The sequence below is a fragment of the Nesoenas mayeri genome (assembly GCF_963082525.1).
Source record: "Nesoenas mayeri genome assembly, chromosome: 16".
In the NCBI taxonomy this organism is placed as follows: Eukaryota; Metazoa; Chordata; class Aves; order Columbiformes; family Columbidae; genus Nesoenas; species Nesoenas mayeri.
Window position 1 is genome coordinate 11,564,160 of NC_137562.1, and position 21,896 is coordinate 11,586,055.

Here is a 21,896-nt window from a genome sequence, read left to right on the forward strand (position 1 = left end):
AGGTATATGGAGACTGTCAGGCATCTGCACAGCTGGGTCTTGCTAATTAGTTCCTAGAGATAATCTTACATACAGATATGTCATATCTCCCTCATAAAAAGGATTTGTGTAGCCTTAGGGACATTTTTTTGGGTAAGGTATACACTGCCATCTCAGGAGAAATACAAATGCCCCATCTAGAAAATGCCACCAAGTAGTTACACGCCAGGGCAATGCTAATGATAGTACAGCCCTTTTATAAACCGTAATAATTGATTTGCACAATCTGTCTGCAATTACTCTCTGTCCTGGGTGTAGAAACCGAGGCAAGGTTCAAGACCAAAGAGACAGTCGGTGGCAGAGCTGGGATTTAATGTGAGGAACCCTCTCAGGGTAGAATTATCTATTTACTTCTGCCTCTAAAGCTGAGCCGAAAGGAGGAGGAAGGAGAGCACAAGCCAAATTTTTGAAGCGCAGCAGGTAGAGAGAGTGGCTCTGCTCAGGGCAACGTACACCAGGAATAAACGCTGATGGAAACGGTGAGTTATAGTTGACAGGAGCCCAAGTTCTCCTCCTTGTAGAGGCAGGAACAGCACTGGGGGCTCCGCACGGCTGGGGCGAGCAGCCGCCTCTTCCCTGCACAACAGCCGCTCTATCGCAGGGTCTGCGAGGGGAGGACTCCCTGGAGGAAAACTGGCTTAACGTCTTATTTCCTCCAGCTCTGAGGTTTCCTTAATAGGAAATTATTCCCCAGCCGTGCCGGGGAGGGATGCAGTCCCCCGTCAGGGCGGCAGGCGCATTCCAGCCCCTGATGGAAAACACTGCAGAGCTGCTTTTGATCCGAAGTGTAAATAGTGTATAATAAAAAGAGGCTTGTGTAAACCGGCCGAGCTCTCTGGGAGCAGCTTTTGCAGCTCCAGCCTCCTTATTTACGGGCACCCTGTGCCGCAGCTGCACGCTTTTCCCGGGCAGGGCAAAGCTGGTGTTGGGCTGAGCCTGCCCTGCCAGCAGGATCCGGCGGGCCCCACGCCACCCCAGCCTGTTATTTTTATCCTAGCTGGCCCTGCACGGCGTTTCACTTGCAGTCCCGCTGCCTTGTCTCTGCTGGGCTCCGAGGCAACTGGGTTTTGCTAAAAAAAATATTAAAATATCACATTCCCCACAAAACTTTGGAGCAGAAACTGCCATGGGGAGAGTCCAGCCGGGGTTTCTAGGAGGGGAGGGATGGGGCTTGGGAATTACTATTGGCTGTTATTCCCTATCTTTGCTTTGTAATGAAGGAACTTTGATAATTAAACAGCACTAAAAAGGAACAAGGCTGGACAGTCCTAGAGTCCCACCTGCTGCCCAGCAGCTAAGCAAAGGCTGAGCCGGGCGAGGTTTTGATGGAGAGGCAAGGTAAAACCTCGAGGGCTTTCGTAACCATGTTTGCCCGAGAAAGAGGAGAAGAGTGAAGACTCCAATCCTGCCTGACAATCTCTGGTCCCTGCCAGGCCAACATGCTGTGGGAAGAGGACCGTGCTGTCTGCACAGCTCGGACACAGGCAGGGACACGAGCAGGTGGACGAGGTTTCTCCCTGCCCTTCCCAGGCAGACCCAAGAGCTTCTCTTATCTCCTGCCTCCTCCGTCCCAGGAGGGATGGCAGAGCAATTAGCACCGCACTTTCCTGCTAATTTCTAATGCAGCTAATTCTGAGCAGAGCCCATCTGTCTGGTCCCAACATACCGGGCAGTGCAGGGGCAACACGGTGCCCACGTGCCTGCCAGCACAAGGGACACTGGTGTGACAAGAGGTGCCACATGCTGCAGCAGTCCCTCGCATGTTCCCTCTTGCACACCGTTGCACATGCATCCCCAGGCATGCTGCCAGCTGCCACAGCCTCCTGCCCACCCCTGGGGTCTGGCCTGGACAAACTGGGGGGACAAAAGAGGGCAATCCCAGCTAAGTTAAGCCAATGCATCACATAAACTCCCCACAGGGCCACGCTGGTGCCTCTGGGGCTGAACTGCGCTCTGCTGGAGATCTGATTCATCTGGGACATGTCCCACCAGCCTGCTGGATTCACAGTCAAACCCCACTGCCATCCTGTCCCGTCAGTGACACCCAGCAGCTCCAGCAGCCTGGCATAGCACTCTAGAGTGCTCCCCATCCCACCAGCTCCCGTTCCCTGTCCCGCTGAGCATCCCTGCTGGCCACTGGCTCCCTCCGGACTGGGCGGCAGGTGGACAGGAGAGGAAGCCAGACGGATGACAGGTCCTGAGCACTCCTGGGCTGCCAGGAGCAACCTCAGCCCCACTCTGCCAACATTTAGTAAAAATAATTCTATAGAAATTGTGAGGAGACACATTTGACCCCACTGCCAGTGCACAGCGAGGAGGCGCATAACACAGCTGCAGAAGGACACGTGGGATGGGGACCACCACCGCCATGGGGACCTGTGCATGGCAGCCTCAAGCACCTACCTGGATGCTGCGATCTCTGACTTCTGCCGGGCGATGGCCGCGGCCCTCTGAGCCCCCTCCACGCTCCTGTCCACCTTCTGCCGGATCTTGGCGCTCTTGAGGGGTATCACACGCTTCTTCATGCCCTTGACAAGGACATTGTGGCGGTACTTGCCCTCCTCCTTCTTGCCATCGGGCATCGTGGTGCAGCCGTAGCCATGCCGCAGGTTGTCCAGCCACTCACCCTCATACTTCAGCCCACTGGAGCGCTCACTGACGCCAAAGCCGGCACGCTTGTCATTCTTCCACTCACCCATGTAGGTCTCCGTGGTGGTGGCATCGATGTCGGACTCAAAGGGTGGGTACTCCTCACCCTCGGCGCCCTCGCCCAGGCTGACGGTGGAGGTGGCATCGCTGGCGGCCGAGCTGATCCCGCTCTCGCTCTTGAGGAAGCTGACACGGCTCTTCTGGCTGGCCAGGGACGACTTGGACTCGGACTTCTTCAGCTTCCCCAGCAAGGAGCCCCTGCGGAAGAGTCCCCCCTTCTTGGGCTTGCCGGCCTCCGCATCCGCGTAGAGGCTGAGGGCGAAGCCCCCGCGGGTGATGGTGGGCGAGAGGGGCAGGTTCTCGGGGTTGGCGGCGGGGGAGTCCTGCTGGGGCAGGGTGCCGTTGCTGTGCTCGCTGCGCAGGGAGGACAGGGAGGTGCGCAGGGGGGAGCGCACCACGGAGGCCATGCCGTAGGGCACGCTCTGCCGCACCCCGTAGCCGTGCCGCATGCCGTTGGTGAACTGGCCCTGGTACGTGCCTGTGGGAGAGAAGAGGGACGGGGTGAAAAGGCAGCTCGCTCCTGCAAAGGAAGGTGGGCTGAGGGGCAGCGCTGCCCTAGAGAGACTGCACCCACCTTCCCTCGAAAAGAAAAGCCACGGCTCTGCTAGCGCTCACCCACGTGCAGCTGTCCCCAGGGAGCAGAGGGCAGAGGATGCGAGCCTGAAAACTGCTGCTGCCAGGTGGCATCTCTCTGGGAAGGGGCTGGGGTGCCAGGGGACATTGGTGCGAACCCAAAGCCACTCAAGGGATGGGGTCTGGATTTGCATCCAGAGCTGGAGGCAGCCCCACGGGGCTGGAGCGCGGGCTGTGCCAAGAGGGTGACAGCAGCCCCAGCAGACACGCGAGCTGCAGTAACACAGCTCTCCTTGGCTCCGTGACAGTCCCTTTCAGCCCATTCTGCAGTTTGTCACTCTCAGGCTGCCAGGACCGGCTCTAGACCCCTGAGTCGGGCACCTGGCCCACAGCAGCGGCTGCCCCTGTACCCGCAGCTGCATCTGCTGGGCTTCTCCATGGCCCCAAGACCAAGGATTATGCCACATTGCACAGAACATGAGATGGGTGAAAAAGGGAGGAGAGGAGCAGAGCAGCTCTGTGTGGGGTTCCTCCAGCTCTGCCTCAAAAACCACCACTCTACTACACTCCTCCAGACCCATCTTTAGAGGGCACATAGTGTCAGATGATGGGGGACACAGAGAGGATCACACTCACCACGGCCAGGGTTGCACTCTGGGTACGAGAACCTGCTAAGAGCCAGAACGACCTTGGCAGCGACACCTTGAAGGACTGGGAAAAGCACATCACTCCTCTCCAAACCCCTTCCAGGTCTGCACCTTTGCAGACTTCAGAGGAGTGAACTGAAGATGACCACTCTGATTTTTCTCCCCAGGATGTCAAGAGAGATAAAGTAGTAGCATCAAAACCCTTGGTGGGAAGAGCCCCTAGGATGGGCAGGAGGGGCAGCACCCACACCCTGAGCCAGCACAGTGGGCTGTGGGGTCAGCACATCCCACCGAGTCCTGGGGGATGGGATGGGACAGGATGAGCTGTCTCCCCAGCCCAGCTCTCCTTGCTCTGTAGATACAGTTGCCTCAGAAACCAGCAAACCACCCCAAACAAAAGCAGCATTCAGCTCTGTTCCCAGCATTACAGGACCCAGAACAGGCCATCTCATCCCAAAACAGCACCCTGGGGGCTGGCAGCCCTCCTTCCCGGGGTCCAGGAGAACAGGCAGGGTGTGCTGGGGGAGGACAAACACCCCTGGAAAGGCCATCCCACTCCTTTACTCTCCTGGGTGCTGCTTCACACAAGTGAAGGGCCATGCCACACTGGGGGCATTTTCACGGGCATCTGTCCCAAACTTGGTTTTCATTAAGCAGCGACCTACCAGGAGGCACCACATTTTGGGAGAGCAAGCACTCTCAGGGCCCTGGGGAGGCTCAGCGGGGCCAGGCTGAGAAAGAAGGGGGTGACCTATCTTCAAGGCATTTATCTCCCCCCTCAGATGCTGTTACTGAGACCACGGATGACCCTGCTCCCCAGGGAGCAAATCCAATTCCTTCTTTGGTGATTGTGGGAGTGCATATTTTACGGTCTCCCAGGCCACTTCTGCAGCATAATCTCTCCTCCCAAGCTTCAGGTTTCGTTGAAATCCTCTTTAGACCCGCCTGTGGAGTGTTAACTTACAGCGCCAGGGGCCAGGAAAGACAAGAAGTGCCCGAGCGGGCAGCAGCTGCTGCCCCGGGGTGAGCTGCCCCCTGCCAGCTCCTGCCCACCCCACAGCACACGGGATTTCGGGCTCCCTGCAAGCATTTGGTCTATTCTATTAAAAAAAATGAGTTCAGGTAGTGCAGAGCACATCTGCGGGATGTAGCTGGGCATGGGGAGCAGGCTGCCAGAGCAAGGGGCCACTGCCCAGTTTCTTGGCAGAGTTTGAATCTCTGTTAGGAAAAATAAGATGGGCAGCGTGGGTCGGGAGTCTGTGCATGAGCAGGGAGCCAAGGACCATCGCTGGAGATGCCCAGGCGTCTGGGGTGCTCCTCACTGTGCTCCCAAATCCCTCTCTGTAAAATGGTGACGACTCTTCCCAGCACAAAATGAAGTTACAAGGACCCCCGTGGTGCCCCCACACCCCTCCTCAGCACCAGCCGGTGAAGCCAGCGCTCCATCCTCGCCCAGCCAGTGAGCAGGGCTGACACACGATCGGGGTGACATTGGAGACCTCCTCCTAGGAGGGGACAGCCTCGCACATAGCAGGCTGCAGCTGGTAGTGCTGCCGTGTGAACCCCCCGGAATAGGAACTCTGGCAAAGTCTGGCACGTTTGGGGGACTCAGCTGCTCCTTGGGGGCCCTCCAGCAAGTTCCCGGCCCCCTCGATTCCCCCAGGCAGCACCGGGGTCACCTGGATGGGAAAAGCCATGTGGTACAGCGGATCTTCAGGGAGCAGAGACTGGGGTGACACGTCTTGGGGCCACATGTGCCCACCCTCAACACGAGGTTTCTCATCAGCTCTTCAGATTGGCCCCAGCTGCCTGATTTCAGCCCACAGGGCACAAGCAACACTGTCCCTCCAGCACGTGGTGCGACCAAACCTTCCAACCCAGCCTGGCTTACCAGTGGGCACCAACACACAGCGCTGCCCAGTGACCGCGAGGATGAGCAGGCAGTGCCGTGTCCCTGTCACGCCGCCATCCAGTGCCCGGCTGAGGCTTCGTGCCAGGGCAGAGCCATAAATCACCCCTGGAGAGGAGCCAGAGGCTGCTGAGAGCGGCTGCAGGCGCCGGCAGCCGTGCAGCGGGGCACGCAAGGTTTGAGCAGAGCCAAGCCCTGGATCACCAGCACGTCCCAGTGCAGCCAGTTCGCGAGAGAAAAGGGGCTGTGTGAACCCCCTGTGCACCGCTCAGCAGGGCTGCACGTCCCCGAGCTGACACCCCCTGAATATCAAAGCAGCCTGGGCATGGGGGGACAGGCAGGATGCAAAGCTGCCAGCCAGGCAGCTCACATGCATCTGAGGTGCTGTAAAAATGAATATAACAAGCAGCGGATGTGCAAATCAAACAAACCAACCCAACCTCTATGGAGGAAGAAAATGGGACAGAGTGCCACTTTCCCACCATCCCTGATTCACCAGGGTGGTGGGACAGAGTCACCTAACGCCATTGAGGTGTGGTTACTGGGGGACAGGACCCCAATCACCCTTTAATTGGCTGCATTTTTTCTTGTCTTAATGACAAAAAACCACTGGTTCCTCTGCCATCCCCAGGCACATGGTTCACCACCTCTGCCCATCCCCAGCCAAAGGGGATGGTGGCCGTGCCCGGGTATCTTCATAGGACGGGGAGGATTAGATGGTGGGATTGATGAAAATGGTATCCCTGCAGCCTTGCCCTCCAAACCCTCCATTTCGCCCTGGCAGCAGGACAGGCGAAAGCTTGAGCTCCTGGTGCACACCCAGCCTGGCAGCGAGCGCCCGCTGTCAGCAGCATCACATCTCCACTTCACAGCCACCTCTAAGCTCTCGTATAATTAGCGATGGATGTAAATAATACAAACAACCAGGTAAATAATGCAAACAACTCAAACCGTGTCACTGCCCTACAGTCTTCTGCTGTTACCCAAATACTGTGATGACAGACATGTTGGAAGAACTCAGTGTAAAAAGGCCACGGACATTAAATCAATGCACAGCACCATGCGTGAGACAGGCGAGCAAAAAACTAAGCGCTTGTTTTTTGTGCCAACAGTATTATCTGATGGATTCTGTTGGAAAAGAAAGTGGGGGGGGAAGAAAAAGAGAGGGCGGTTGGAAAAAGAAAATCACAGCATTAATTCATGGGTCAAATTCAGCCACATAGGAGCTTTGCTACAGAGGCAGCAACATCTCGGCTCACCCACAGCCCATTCCTGCTTCCCCGGCCGAAGCCCCACGGATGCTGCTCCCTCTGCCCCATCCCAGCCCCTTCCCACCGCCCTGCCCGGGCACCCGAGGAGCTGGCTGGTGCTGCTCCATATCACCCCGGTTCATCTCTCCCCGAAAAGCACACTTCGGCATTTCTTTTCCCCTTTCTTGTAGTCTGGTGATTGCTGAATGGTCCAATTGTTTCTGCACACAGTTAATTGACACAGCTATTTTCTCTTAGCGCCCTACAGAGCAAATTGCAGTGTCAAAAATAAGTTGGTTTTAGGGTGCTTCAATTGTTCCCCCCCCCCATATTGATATATAGACCATTATTTGTATAGCAAAGTCCTGCTATGGGACAGATCCTGGATACACAGCATCATTCTGCATTAGCAACGAGATTTTTTGGTTTTTGCATTAAGTCTTTACTGGGTCAAGCACTCAGAGTCAAAAGCAGAAAAGTATCCCTGAAATGAGGCCTTTCTGACAGCAAACACAAAACTTACAGGTAGAAGCCAAATAACTAAGTATTTACTCATAGTTTAGTTCTCAAAGTGATGAGTTCCTTCATGCTGTGCCTTCCACAACCCCAATCACTGCCCACATTAGCTGATGCATCCTGCAAACACGTCTATTCAGCTTGGATACCCAAGGAACTGTATCATAGTGGTATTGTCTTTACCCCGTCACTTCAGCAGCTCTGAGCTCCTTGGCTGATTTCAATCAACATTACACAAGGCAAGCTCTCCTCTCCAAGCCATCATCTCACAGAGCTTTAACAAAAATGGACATTTGGTAGCAGAGAGAAAAAGCAAAATGATTCATGCAGTGCCTGGGCTAAACCACACCATGAGTCCACTTCTCATTAGACACCAAAAATCTAGATGGGATTTCAAAACGCTACACTCCAGTTTTGGGTTTTATTAGCCACCAACCTTGGCCAACCACAAGCTACAGATCACAGGCAACTCTATAAGAATATTCTAAGTGTATTTTGAAATATAAAGTTTTTATGAATGTGTATATATATAAAGTTAATTTAAAGTCTATTTGAAAACATTGGAATCAGCTGCAGCCCCTTGAAATCCACAGGCAGTTCAACCATGACCTCAGCCTCCCAATGACCCGGCAGGACCCACGCGTTCCCAGAGCCCTCTTCCTCACGCGCCTGCTTCCAGGGGGCTTGGGAATCACGTCCCCTACTCGAGGGACGGCAGATTTCCAAAGCCCTTCCAGATGTTTATCTTGGCAACCTCGAATCCAAATATTAACAGGTCCAACCAGCAGCCTGGTCACATCTGGATCTTGCAGATGGTTACCGCGTACAGGTGAGGAAACAAAGCAGGGTGAGCCCTGCAAGTCCTACCCGTGTGATACTGCTGGCAATCTCCACTCTGGCTTTGGGTGCAGCTTTCTACACGTTCCTGTAGCATCAGGGAAGCTCGCGTGTTGAATGAATGGCTCGAACCAGCCCAGACGTGACACCCATCGCAATGAGCAGCAGCTGGGCACCCATGGCACAGCCCTCATAAGCCAGGTCTGGCTGGGCTCAGCTCAGCACTGCCCAAGGTGGAGGGCACATCTTCAGACACCAGGGCTAAACTGTCAATCCTGGGCAGCATCAGGGATCACACAGCGCTTTTCTGGGTGCAGGACAACACCCTGGGGAGCGCTATGCTGACAGAAGCAGTATCGTATAGATCCTTACAGGAGAGAATCTTGACTCATCTTTTTCCCTTTCCTGTCCCCAGTTTTTAGTCCAAGATCTAATCAAGTTCAAACTCCTATGTCAATTTTTGCCTCTCAAAATTCTCTACAGCATTAACTTGAAATCCAGTTGCCCTGCACCCTTAGAAGAAGACGCATTTTAGGAAGCAGGAAGGAATCAACTGCAAATTCATAGGAGACCTTTCAATCTCCAGAATGAAAGACCCAGCAGCAGCTGTTGCCAACAGTTACCTGACGGCTGATTGTTACTCATCAGAGCACCTTACACGTAACCTACACGTCTTACAGCCACATGTGAAGATTCTGCAACACACAAGTGCACACATATGTGTTAACCTGAACTCTCGCTGCCGCGGTTCAACCCGCACAGCTCGGGGTTTAACCGTTCCACAGCCACGGGGCAGAGCGGGGAGAAAATGTAAGGAGATGGAGGGATGAATCACCTTGTATCTGTACCTACAGCCTCAAATGGCACAGCCAAAAATCAGCCAACTTCGGGACCACATTTCCGAGGTTCAAGTTAGCCTCGTACCTAGGCAACTCATTGACAAATACATCTACAAAAGCAAAACCCTGACAGCCAGTCTTTAATTAGTCCATTTTTCTAATCTCTATGAATCTCATGTTTTTCAATCTGAAGATTTACACCATTACCACTATTTTTCTTTACAAACTAACTTAATTGCCTGTCCTAGATAAATATAGATGTAATTCTGATCCATATTTTGAAGAGTATTTCTTTCAAATCGCCCTCTCTATTTAGATATCCTAAATATGGCAGCCTGGAACATTATAGTACTGAAGAGCCACAGAATTACTTGCAGAGAGATTCTTGCAATGTTTCTAACCCCTAAATTGCCACTAATGCAAGAACACAATTAGATGAAGCAATTACAGAGTACAACAAATATCTGACTGCACAGTGCATTTGTACACTAGCAAGGGTTGAGAGCATCCAAGTAATCGAAGGGATTTATTTTAGGGAAAGGCGTGTGACTGTGTATTCTAGACAGCTTAGATAAACTCAGTCAAAGCAGTTCAGTAAAGCAGATGTCCAGGCAGCCTGTCAGAGGCACACCAGCAGTATTTAATGCATAACCAAAGCGTGCTGTGGTGCTGTGGGCAGCTTATATCCAACGTGAAAACATTCGCAGCTCGCTGCCCGATGAGCAAGTGAACAGCTCGCTGCGGTAAAGCACCAGTGAGGAGTTTGTGGTTTGGTTCGATGATGAACTGCAATAACCAGTCCCTGGGGAACCAGGAGTCACAGACTACACAAAACCAAGTTGGTTGGTGTTAATATGGATACAGACACTTGAAAGCAGCTCCCGAGGGAGGGATGGCGAGTGCAACGCTCCTGCTGCTGCTCCCCCGTGTCCGCAGACGGCGAGCTGCACGCGCCGTGCCCGACGGCAGGGATCAGCGCACAAACACGTGTTTACAAGGAGGTTGCCCCCTAGGTCCTACTTCTTGACCTAAGCACCCCAATGGCTCATTGTAGACCATCGTGCCTGTCTGGATCTCACTAGTAGAGACAGGAGTAGGTCACCCCTTCAGCGGGGACAACACGCAGCTTCTGCCACCGCAGTCTGGGTATCATGCTGTTCATGGCCCTCCCAGCCCCTCTGGAGTCACCCTTACCTCCATCGGCGTACGTCTCGGTGCCATAGCCATCCTGCAGGCCGTTATTCCAGGTACCTTCATACTTGGCTCCGCTGCTCATGCTCTGCCTCGCGCCATACCGTCCCTTAAAGCCATGGGTCCACTCGCCTCTGTAAACCCACCGTCCTTTGGTCTCGATTCCTAGGCCATGCCTCTTGCCTTGGGACCAGTAGCCTTCGTAGGTGTTGCCACTGGGCCACGTGTATACACCCACCACTTCGAAGCCGTAGTTCCAGGAGCCTGAGTACTCGCCCTGGCCCTTGGGGCCGGTGCAGATGCCGTGCCCATGGGCTTTGCCCCCTTCCCAGCCCCCACAATAGGCACCTCCATCATCGAAATCAAATCTGCCGCCGCTCATGGTCCCCCCCCAGTGCCCACTGAGCCGGGCAGCTCTCTCAGGGGCAGAGCTCCGGGACGCGGGGGCAGCTGCCGCATCCCCGAAGGAGCCGGGCTGGGCGCCGGGAGCGGCCGCTCCTGCCTCGCCTCGCCTGGCCGAGGGGCCGGGGCACGGGAGGAAGGAGAAATTGGAAGGAGGGGAGAGGAGAGGGGCGGGCCGGGTCCGAGCCCCCCCGGGAGGAGCAGCCGAGCCGCGCCGCTACCTGCCCCGCCGCCGCGCCCCCGCCGCGGGCATGGGGCTGCCCGGGGAGCCGAGCAGCCCGGGGAGCGGAGCCCCGCGGGGAGCCGAGCAGCCCGGGGAACCGAGGAAGGGGGTCCCGAGCCGGCTGCGCTCCCCCGGCCGCCGCCGCTGCCCGCCCCGGCGCTCTGCTCCGCTCTCCTCCTCCGCCGGGAGAAAGGTCAGCGCTGCCCTAACAAGGCCATCGGATCCCAGGAGCTGCTCCCAAAAATAACCCCCTGGAGCCTGGCCTCCGCCCGGGGGCCCTTTTATGAAGGAGGGAAGAGACATTCCCCTCCGTCCCGTCCGTCCGTCCCCCCCCGCCCCGGGCAGGGATCCAGGCGTAGAACAGGCTGGGAAAGTAAACGTCTGCTTAAAATAGAGAGAGCCTGGGAAGGGGGCGCGTCCCGCCCGCCGCGCTGCCCGGCCGGGCGCACCGGCAGCCGCCCCGGCACGGGAGGGAGCGGGCGGGGGAGCCGGGAGCCGCGTCCTGGAGCGATGTCCCGGGCAGAGCGCAGCCGCGGGGCCGCGCCGGGTTCGCTCGCCCCGGCAGAGTCACAGCGGGGAGCCAGAGCACAGTTACACCTGCGTTACAGCGCACGTCCTGCTCAGCCTGGCCACTGCTTTAAAGTGAACCTCAGAGCTGCTGTAGGGCATAGGAAAGGATTCACAAGGAGACATTCCCTCCTCTCCCAAACAACAAACTCACCAAGATCACCCGCTGTGTAACAGCTGGCAGCATAGCTTAGTCTCACTGTATTTGGAGAAGGTGAGACCCTACACTTGGGATAGATGCAGACACATTAAAAGTAGTGACAGCTCACCTTGCTTGTAGCAATCCATGTCACCAAATGCAGCTGATGGAGAGGCCAAGGAATTAAATACCAGGGTAACAGGATAATCCAAACCCTCCCTTCTTCAAGCCACACCTGACCCACTTCCTAAAGACACTGGCACAGCAGGACCGTGAAGAGATGACCTTCCCCTCTCAGCCCACAAGCTGCTGAAAAGCTGCAAGAGTTGTGAGGTGAGACTGTGCTGTCGGCTGTGCTCTGCCCTTTGAGATGGGCCCCGAGCCCTGCGCTGAGCTCTGGGGCAAAGCTGCCACAGACAACAGCGAGTTTCACACTCGTATAAGGAGGAACTGCTTTACAACTTGCACAACACCCACATCGGTGTTTCTACAAAGAAGAGGCACAGGAAAAAAAAACACATACAAGAAAATCTAAATGTGTATATACAGCACAAACTACGAAATACCTGCAGGCACAGGTGAGACGGACCAACCGCTCACTATAAATCTAACTACAAAAGGCTCCACTTGTTCAGCCACAGGAGGGAACTGGCACTTCAGTAAGGGGCTCCAGCACAACTGAGAAGTGTTGCTTGGCACAATTAGCCCTCTAAAGCTTATTTTTTTTCCTTAAGTCAGATTTCTTAATTGGCTTCAGTTGGATTTCTTTTTCTAAAGCTAAGCTTTTCGACTACTCAGTCATGCTTCCAAGGTCCTCTATGCACAATTAAGGGTTGGAAATCCACATTTTCTTAAAGCAAAACCCAAAGTTTTTGTTTTGTGGTTTCTGGGTTGACCAAAGCATTTTAAAATGCCCTGTAGTAGCAGAAGGGAAAGTGTTAAGGCAGCAGTGGCAGCTGCCCATGGTTTTCCATTTCATGGTGTTCCAAGATTTACCAGCCCAAATATGCTGTAACTGGCCTAAGAGGATGCCAGATTCAGGACCACGTAATTTACTTCGCAGCTCTTCCTAATTACACAGCACAGTTATGAACTGATAGTACACGCTGTTTCAATGTTAATACTTTATGCAGATGTTGGCATCTAAAAAGCCTTTCTTGACCGCTAACATACCCACACAGCCAAACCTCAGGAAGCACTAACACCGCCTGTGCACCGCGGCACCACCCAGAGCTGCTCATGTTCCTTCATTTTGGCAGAAAACCTCAGATTCTTTCCCGAAAGCTGCGGAGTGGCCCACAGCACCCAGCGCACAGCACCTCGCCTGCAGCACCCGGCCAGGCCTGACCTCTAGTGGCTCAGAACAACTTCATGTCTCTCTATTTTTTTTACATTATCTCCTGGATTTCAATTCACTTTATTTAACACGTTACTGAGCACTTGACATTGCAATCCTAAACCCAGCAGGTACGGGTCTGTGGTGACTAATGAAAGAAATGATAAAAAGCAGCACCGTATTGAAAGGTGTTCTCAGCCCCACACCTGTGCTGTGGCTGCTGCCTGCAAGCATTTGGGAACAGTGAAGAATCATTATTTGAGAGGTAGGGTCATTCTGCACTTCGCAGCCCTGTCGATTGCAGGAAATAGACAGCAAACAATTGCCTTGAATTCAGAACACAGAAACACAGCTAGCTAAGAGCAGGGAAGGACCCAAGTACAATCTACAAGGGATAGATGACACTTCAGAACTGGCAAAACAGGTAAATATGCACAGCCACTTACTTAAAATACTAGGTACTGCCACAGAAATACACACAAAAAACCCCAAGACTAACACCAAAGGGCAATGTTTGTCTCCATTTCTTTTCCAGACCTTACTGCTAAGAAAAGTTCAGGTACTGCAAATAATAAAGACAAACTTAACTCATGTCCCCCTCAGCAAATCATATTACTTGATGGGATGTTCCTTTGCTATACACATATGTATGGAAGACAGACTGTGCTGATGAACACCAAGTATGGCAAACTGGTTGCTCCTGAAGAAGTAAATTGCACGAAGAATGCAAAGTTCCACCATTATTTTGGACCTGGATGAGGCATCTAAAGTGACAACGGTTTAGCAAAAAGACTGGGAGGTAAAGAAAATACAGTGCTCAACATTTTCCTGCTGTGCAGCTGATAACTGTTTGCTCAAGTCTACAAATCTTAATACTGGAAGAGCTATACTTGGTTTATAGAGCAGGCTGAACAAAGCTGAAAGTATAGTACAGGAAGGAGTACCACTGAAGGCTCTTTCGGCCTTCATAAGAAATAAACTGAACAAGGTCCATCAGCTCATTTCTCCTTTGGCTAATGAAGCAGCAATCCCCTTGGAGACAGGAGGGTATTTCTCCTGCTGCTGAGAAGTCTCTAAGGCCTGTTGGATATGCAAAAAAACTTACGCTTGCTTTACATTTTCCACTAACAAACAATACAGAGATCAGAACTTACGCTTGCTTTACATTTTCCACTAACAAACAATACAGAGATCAGAACAAGCTCTTGAAACAATCTTGCTTTATCAGAGTTCTTCTCATCAGGAAGCCTTGCAAACAAATGTTATGTTAACCTAAGAGCATCTGACTACATTGACATCAAAGGCAGGGCAGGGGGACGCCTGTTCAGCCTGTCAGAAATAAAGCCCCTTCAAGCACAAAGAAATAACAGCGCCCCCAGTCAAAGAAAAGACAACTCTGCCTCCTGAGTTTGCCTGGAGTGGTAATAGTACCGAGGAGAGGACAGGAGATATTCACTCCTTTATGAAACAAAATCAAAGGCACAAGTGTTCAGAACCGCAAGTGTCAAGTGTTAACGACCAGAGATCAAAGCAATTTCAAAGAAGCCAAACCACACCAAGTTTCTCACAATAATAGGTCTAATCACCAAGTAATCTCTTCCAAACTGAAACAGGAGGACTTTGAAAACAAAGCAGAATTTCCCCAATGTTAAAGTCATTTAATTATAGGCAGGTATGCATTAAACACATTCACCGTGTTTATTTCCTTACTTATTCCAAGCTGAAACTATAACACTTAAGCTAAACTGTTTGTCCAGCTTAAATAATGACCATTAGCTAAGATGCAAAGAAGTGTTTTTATTGCAAGCACAGTGAGCAGGGAGTGGGTTGCATCTCACGTGAGTGTGACAGAGGGCAGATTTAAACCACCCACCCTTCTGTTTTTAGTGCTCGTTGCTGTCAGGTGTACATCATTTCTGCCATGTGAGACATTTTCTTTGGGATATACAGGTAATATTCCATGTATCCTGAAAGATCTTCAATAGTCACATCATCCACAAAGGCCCTGGCTTGCTCAGAGCAAGAACGTGGAGAATTGGAGGGAGTTCTTGATGGCAAAGCCTGGGACTGGTCCTCAGAAACTGTTCTGCTATCAGGTGCCAGCGGGAGGGTGTTCTGCAAGCCAGAGAATTTGTACACTTCCATATCTTGCCATCGTTTACAATGACAGGCTTTATCTGCACACGCACATGGCTTATTTGTGTTCAGCTTGGACATGGACTGAAAGTCAGAAAGCTCCGAGGTCTTTAGGCTCGCGTTGGATACCACAGCAACGGCAGCTGCAGAGTTCTCCTGCTTGTTCTCTGACGCCAGCGGTGTAACAGAAGCTCCCAAACACTCAACATCAGCTCCCTTATGGCCAGCGTCAGGAGCAGTACTGCATCGTTCGTGTGCACAAGCTTCCTTTGGCACTGGCATCCCAAACCCACTGCTGTCATCTGGGGCATCGAGCTGGCTCTTGTGCGCTAGCTGGTGGCATGTGGAATGTGATTTTGTGCTGCAATGGATAAACTTTGGAGGATGAAGAATTGGAGATTTGGAACGCCTGCGACGCTGGGTTCTCACAACTCCTCTTGAAGGCTTCTTCACAGACCTACCAGGGAAAGATACACCAGTGAAGATTCACTACAAGACTTGTAACCAGATTACAAACACCATTGTGCAAGATCTCTACAGTATATATATTGCATGCAAGGGCTTTAAGCTCAGAGTATTTGTTCAGGGTATTCTGTTACCTTGGAATTTGACTTTGTTCTAGTCAAGCAGTGGTGTAAAATATAAAAGTAACACCTGAGAAATGAAACTTGAAATTTCATTTTCAGATTTTAAGATTAGAAAAAAAGATTAGTAAAACATGTGAGACACAACAAAACAACCTCTAAGAGAAGGACAAAGCACAAGATGCCAGCACAAAACTAATGAAGCAAGGCCAAAGGGTTGTTTTCTTTCAGTAGAAGATGAGCGTTAAGTTCTGTGTAGAACTTAACTCCAGAAAACAATTGTTTATTTTAATCTAGTTCCCAAGGCATATTGACAGTTTCTGCAATGTCAAACAATTACTGAAAGAGATGTTTTTATGATTGTTTGATTCAAAACAAGCAGTTCGCACTTATACACCTGTAACCTCTAGAAACCTAGAGCTGATCAGCATTTCCTTTCACTTCATATAACTGTAAATAAGAATAGTAGCCACATATGAGCAGAAAAAATGCGTAGAGTACTTCAAGCAGTCTCTTTAATAAAGAAAAGTGGGGTCCCTTGGGTAGGGGTGCAGTTACTAGAAAACTTGTCTATTTGAAATTCCCTTTCCATGCAGTATCATTTGAAGTAGTCTGATAATCCCAAGCTTCTCTCACCCATGCCAGGTGTCCTTGGAAGTACACACAGTCTTAGGTTTGGTATCATCTGCTGCTGTTCTAACCCGTGCTCTTGGACTTGTCCCTTCAGCCACAGCGAGAGAAGCAGCAGATCTGTGAAAGAGAGAAAAGTTAACAGCCTAGACTGGTCAGCATTATGAATACCAAAAAGCTTATGAACCTTCTTTCCCAAAAGAGGTGGTGACAAATCACTTACAATATGTCTTAAAAGACCCACCCACAAAGGCAAGCCAAATCAGAAAGTGTTTACGTATTCCTATCTTAGAAGCGTGTACAACAGATTCTTTCACAAAACGTGATTCCATTTCGCAACTAGACTGCGAACCCCAACTCCACAGGCCAATGACAAAGCACACACAACAGCTAAATTTCAGTTTCCCAGGAGAGGGGAGGGCAAAACCACCACCACTGAGGAAACATGTCTCTTTTTCCAGAGACAAATAAGCCATTCTTTCCTAAAAATAAATGTTCTTTGGACACAAACAGACTTTGTTTAATTGAAGAACACTTAGGCCTCTGTCTAGGACAACATAAGATAAAACTCTTCATATGACTGCAAGTTCAATCACTTGAGCAACAGAGTTGTGTCAGATCTTCAAGTTCTAGTCAGGCCAGGGACCTTAGAAGATTTACTAATTTTTCTGGCACTACAAATTCATACCAAACTCCCATTTTTTCACTTCACGTATTACACTGGGATCCACAAGGAAATTATTTTCCAAATCCTGTATCAAACTGGTTTGTAAGCAGGACCAACTCCTGCAAAGTGGAAATAAGTCTCCACACGCTGTTCTTTGACGGCTTTACCTGACATTTAATAGAGGCTAAATTATTAGTCAAACACCTGCTATTTTCCATTTAAAGAACAATGAACACAGAGCAGTAAATTGAAGGCCAACAGTAAGAACTCAAAGTAACTAATGCCTGACTTGGGGGTGGGACTATAGATACTGAAGAAATGCGAGGCATTCGGATACATTTCTAACAGGTTTAATTACTTAAATGAAAGATGGCTTTAGAAGCCCATCTACTCACCACCCAACTTCCAAGGTAATTCTCGTTACCACACGGATTTTTACAAGCTGCCTTACCTACACTTTCATTTCCATCACCAGCATAATTGCATCACTGAGAAAACCTTACAGAAACACAGTACTATAAAGTAATACGCAATGGTCAAATAAAAATGATCGTCACCAACAGAAGATACGCACTGCTTGTTTTCTTCCACCTGGGACAGGTGGTAAGCGCCACGTGTCAGATCTCCCATAAAACAACACAAAAAGCATTCTTTCTCATTCAGTGATTTGGGTTATAAATAGGATATTTGTAAGTGACATCAATAAAAGTAGTTTGTGTGGGAATCGTGCATTGCATCTATCCTTCTCCTTTACTGACATGGAAAGAATGCTTCTCTCCTGGGAAAAGGTGGGAGTTTATTCTCATGACAGGCCTTCAGAGCCATGACAATACACTAACTTCAACAGCAGAGTTAGAGTGCTACACACATAACCTCTGGCAGCCCGATTAATGCCAAAATTAATTTCAAGCATGTTGTCAACTGCTGATTATTGTTAGGTTTGTTTCAAGCCTGTTGGGAGCTGACAGCGACCAAACAAATTATAATACAACTTCTTGAGAAGTGCAGTCTACAGGTGGTGAATTTATTTCAGTTTAACTAGAATGAAGGCTTTCAGGGCTCAACATTTTGGAATTACCTCACTCCTTCAAACTGAACAGCAAGGGCATTCCCTTCGAGTCCATTTGTAACATGTTAACTCCGTACCTCCCTGTGCTGTTACTTACACAGCTGTGTCAACCCTCAGCTTTTTGAATGCTGTCTGCAGGCTTTCCTCTTCTCCGTCCTTAGCTTCTGTTTTCATTATTGGGATGGCCAGAAGTTGACAGTTACCAGGTACTGCTACAAGCAGAAAAGAGACATGAATGTAAGAACCTTGTTAAAAACATTAGTTGCCCAGCAGCATCAGAATACACAAAAATAAACTCAGAATAGCACACTGAGCACACAAAGCTGAGGTCATTCTAGTAGAACGTTTTTGAAAGCTGATTCAGAACAAGCTTTATGATACCCAAGAATGGAACAAACAGTCTGTGGTACAACTGCTTAGGTGAATTAGCAATTTAAAGTTAAATTTGGTGTCAGCAGCATCTTGCACATCCATTGCAGTTTAGACAGAATTTTCCATTTGTCTTGGAGTGGTACTAGAATAACTCCGGGAGAGGTGAAAGGCGAGAAGGAACACCACCATTAGAAATAGCCAGCTTTCTACAACTACCTTTTCTGACTTTGTTTTTCTTAAATATGTAAGTAACATCAGGTCCCAATCTCAACAATTTTTTCTTAAAACAAGATAGAATTTCAAGCTAAACAAAGTTTTTTAATCTTATGTCTAGATCCCAGCAAGAGTTACACAATCCTATAAGAACATGGTATTTTGGTTGCAAATACCCATTAATTTTTTTTATATCAGCTCTTGAACAAGTACAAGTGCAAAAGAGTCTGAACAGCAAAGAGAGCCTTGTTTTAAATTAAAAAGGAAGTGATTAAAATCATTATTTTTTAACCTACTCTGGCCATCATTTAATCTACCTACAAAGGAACTTAAAATCTTTCTAAATTCAACGGTCTTCAGTACCTCACAGTTCTACAATCACATGCACATCTTGCACCAGCCATCCTTCCGCTAAAAAATACTCCATAAAGATTTGTTTCCTTAGCAAGGGCTTTGCTTTTGTCAAGCAGAAACCACCGACAGCAGCAAGTCTCAGTTCTACACCAGACCACCTCAAACTCAGTATTTGTTTACACTGACTTGGCTCATTAGCCCCTTTCATTTAATGCTTTTGACTTGACATGGAACATGTGGCAAAGGGACTAACGGGCTGCAGGTCGAGGGAGTTGATCCTTCCCTCTGGTCAGCACTGGGCCCCCACTAAAGAGACACCGACATGCTGGAGAGAATCCCCTAAGATGACGAAGGGACTGGAGCATCTCTCCTATGAGGAGAGCTGGATGTTCAGCCTGGAGAAGGCTCAGGGGGATTCTCATCAATGCATATAAACACCTGAAGGGTGGGCACAAAGGGGGCAGAGCCAGGCTTCCCAGTGGCTCCCAGTGACAGGACCAGGGGCTGTGGGCACACACTGAAACGCAGGAGGTGCTGTCTAAGCAGAAGGAAACATTTCTTTGCTGTGAGGGTGACTGAGCACTGGCACAGCCTGCCTAGAGAGGTTGTGGAGTTTCCCTCCTTGGAGGTGTTCAAAAAGCTGCCTGGATGTGGTCCTGGGCAACCAGCTTGGGGTGGTCCAGCCTCAGATGGGGTGCTGGACCTCCAGGGTCCCTGCCAATCTCAAATGCTCTGTGATTCTGTATCTTCCCAAAGCTCTAAGAAGGCATTGCTAAGGTAATTATTCAAACCCAGCAAGTGGTAACAGCTCCTGTAACAAGAATACACACAGAGCACTAACTCCACCTAATAATACAGCAGTAATACCTATATCTTGACTACATTTACCAACTAAACACCAACTATTTTGTATAACGGAAAAGAAGTCTCAGTGAAAAGGGAGGAGCAATCTGAACCTCTACAGCTCAGTTACTTGTGCAGACAGAGTGGGGATTTCTGTTCCCTCCCCACCTCATTCCACTGGAGGTGGCAGCTCTCCCCACTGTTGTTCCAGCTGCTTGCTTGGCTGTGATTTCATCCGAACACCCTGCAGTGCAGACAGCTATTATGACACACGCAGGAAGATAAATTTATAATAACACCTTCAAGGCACACGCTGTCCAGTGAGTCAGACAGTAAGTAAACACGAGAGGAGGAAGCTAACACAGAGACCGACAATGTGATGCTCATCTGAGCAAGTTTTCATTCTAGACACTCTCCCAGTTAAATACTGCTGAGCTGGTGAAACATATGGTCCCTACTTCAGAAAGTTGGTTTTCCTTGACCCAAACAAAAGGTTCTTTAAAATTAAAAGCTTAGTCTACAATCTTTTTTTTTTCTTTTTAATACCAAACCCCTGTATTATATAACCTTAGTAAGAAAATCACACTAAAACATTGTAAAATCACTGTACATTATTCAAAACATACAACCAGTTTTGGACGAAATATTTCATTTTGCTGCCTTCCATCATTGACACAGTAAACGCTCAAAACAATGCAGAATTCATTCAGATAAAAACCCACTCTGTGATAACTAAGTATAAGATTAAGCATTTCAGACACACCAGTCAACTAGCACTGATACAAAAAAAAAGTGAATTATTGTGGAAAACAACCAAAGTTTAGTGTTGTATCAAAAAACACATGAAAACATATGCTCTTTATCTCCTAGGAAAATACAGTAATCCTTTCCCGTTTTATTTCCAGCTGTTTCCCGGCAGTACAGGACCATGAACCCAGCCTTGAGCACTGCAAGACACCTGCCGCGACTCACAGAATCATTTTGGCTGGAAAAGCACCTCAAGATCATCGAGTCCAACCATGACCCAACTCCATGTCCTGAGAACCTCATCTCCGCATCTGTCCAACCCCTCCAGGGCTGGTGACTCCAGCACTGCCCTGGGCAGCCTGTTCCAGTGCCCAACACCCCTTTGGGGAAGAAACTTTTCCCAATGTCCAATCTGAACCTCCCCTGGCACAACTTGAGGCCATTTCCACAGCTAATGAAGTTACGACGGTGCAACAAACCCCCGCGTTGGGTTGTACAGACAGGCCCGTAAAGGGCTCCGAAGCCCCAAGCCGTTCCCGAAGAACGCCCTGACAACACGACAGGCACACGGCGCAGGGACCGGCGGCTCCCGACTGCCGCCCCATGCCGCCCTCCGGCCGCTTCACTGGCTTTCATCCCCGGTCCGTGCCCGCCCGCAGCCCCGGGGAGCCCCCGGCCCCCGCCGTCACCCCCCGGCCCCGAGGCTGGCCCCAGCGCACACCCCGCTCCCGGCCCAGCCCCGGGAAGGCCCAGCCGGCGGCGGGGGTGACTCAGCACAAGCCCCGCGCCCCACTGGGGCTCCCTCAGAACTCCCCGCCCCCGCCAAGGCACCGGCGGCCGCTCCAGGAACCCGCCACAGAAGATCGCGCTGTGAGGACGCCACAGCACCAGCCGCAAGGGGACCGCGGAGGGAAAGGCGCCGCCGCCGCCCGCACTCCCGCACTCACCGCGCTGCTCGCCCGGCCCGGCCCGGCCCGGCCCCGCCGCCTCCCGCCGGGCCGCCCGCCGAGCCCCGCTCTCCACCGGAAGCGACGGTGGCCGGGCGGGGGCGGGGTTAACGGCCTCTCTCGCGCACGCGCCCTCGGCAGGGCGGGGGTTCGGCGG

At 50.7% G+C, this 21,896-nt stretch overlaps 2 protein-coding genes across 3 annotated transcripts in view; both read right to left on the minus strand.

The window, feature by feature from the left end:
- JPH2 (junctophilin 2) overlaps positions 1-10,892 on the minus strand; it is a gene marked incomplete at both ends in the record, with an annotated part of 28,513 nt that extends 17,621 nt beyond the window's left edge. Inside the window, 2 exons of the mRNA XM_080354873.1 lie at positions 2,443-3,226; positions 10,514-10,892. Of these exons, the coding sequence (XP_080210999.1) occupies positions 2,443-3,226; positions 10,514-10,892 (1,163 nt within the window). The remainder of the gene's footprint in view (positions 1-2,442; positions 3,227-10,513) is intronic.
- A 3,814-nt stretch (positions 10,893-14,706) lies between these two features.
- On the minus strand, positions 14,707-21,853 carry OSER1 (oxidative stress responsive serine rich 1). Of its 2 annotated transcripts, none has more exons than XM_080354454.1 (4): positions 21,740-21,819; positions 18,361-18,472; positions 16,534-16,647; positions 14,707-15,770 (listed from the first exon to the last, which is right to left on the minus strand). In XM_080354454.1, the coding sequence occupies exons 2-4, from the start codon at positions 18,435-18,437 to the stop codon at positions 15,077-15,079; spliced, it is 885 nt and encodes a 294-aa protein (XP_080210580.1). In that variant the 5' UTR covers positions 18,438-18,472; positions 21,740-21,819; the 3' UTR covers positions 14,707-15,076. The 2 variants fall into 2 exon arrangements, with proteins under 2 accessions (XP_080210580.1, XP_080210579.1); XM_080354453.1 differs by having other exon boundaries at positions 14,708-15,770; positions 18,361-18,475; positions 21,740-21,853.
- Between the last annotated feature and the right edge of the window lie 43 nt (positions 21,854-21,896).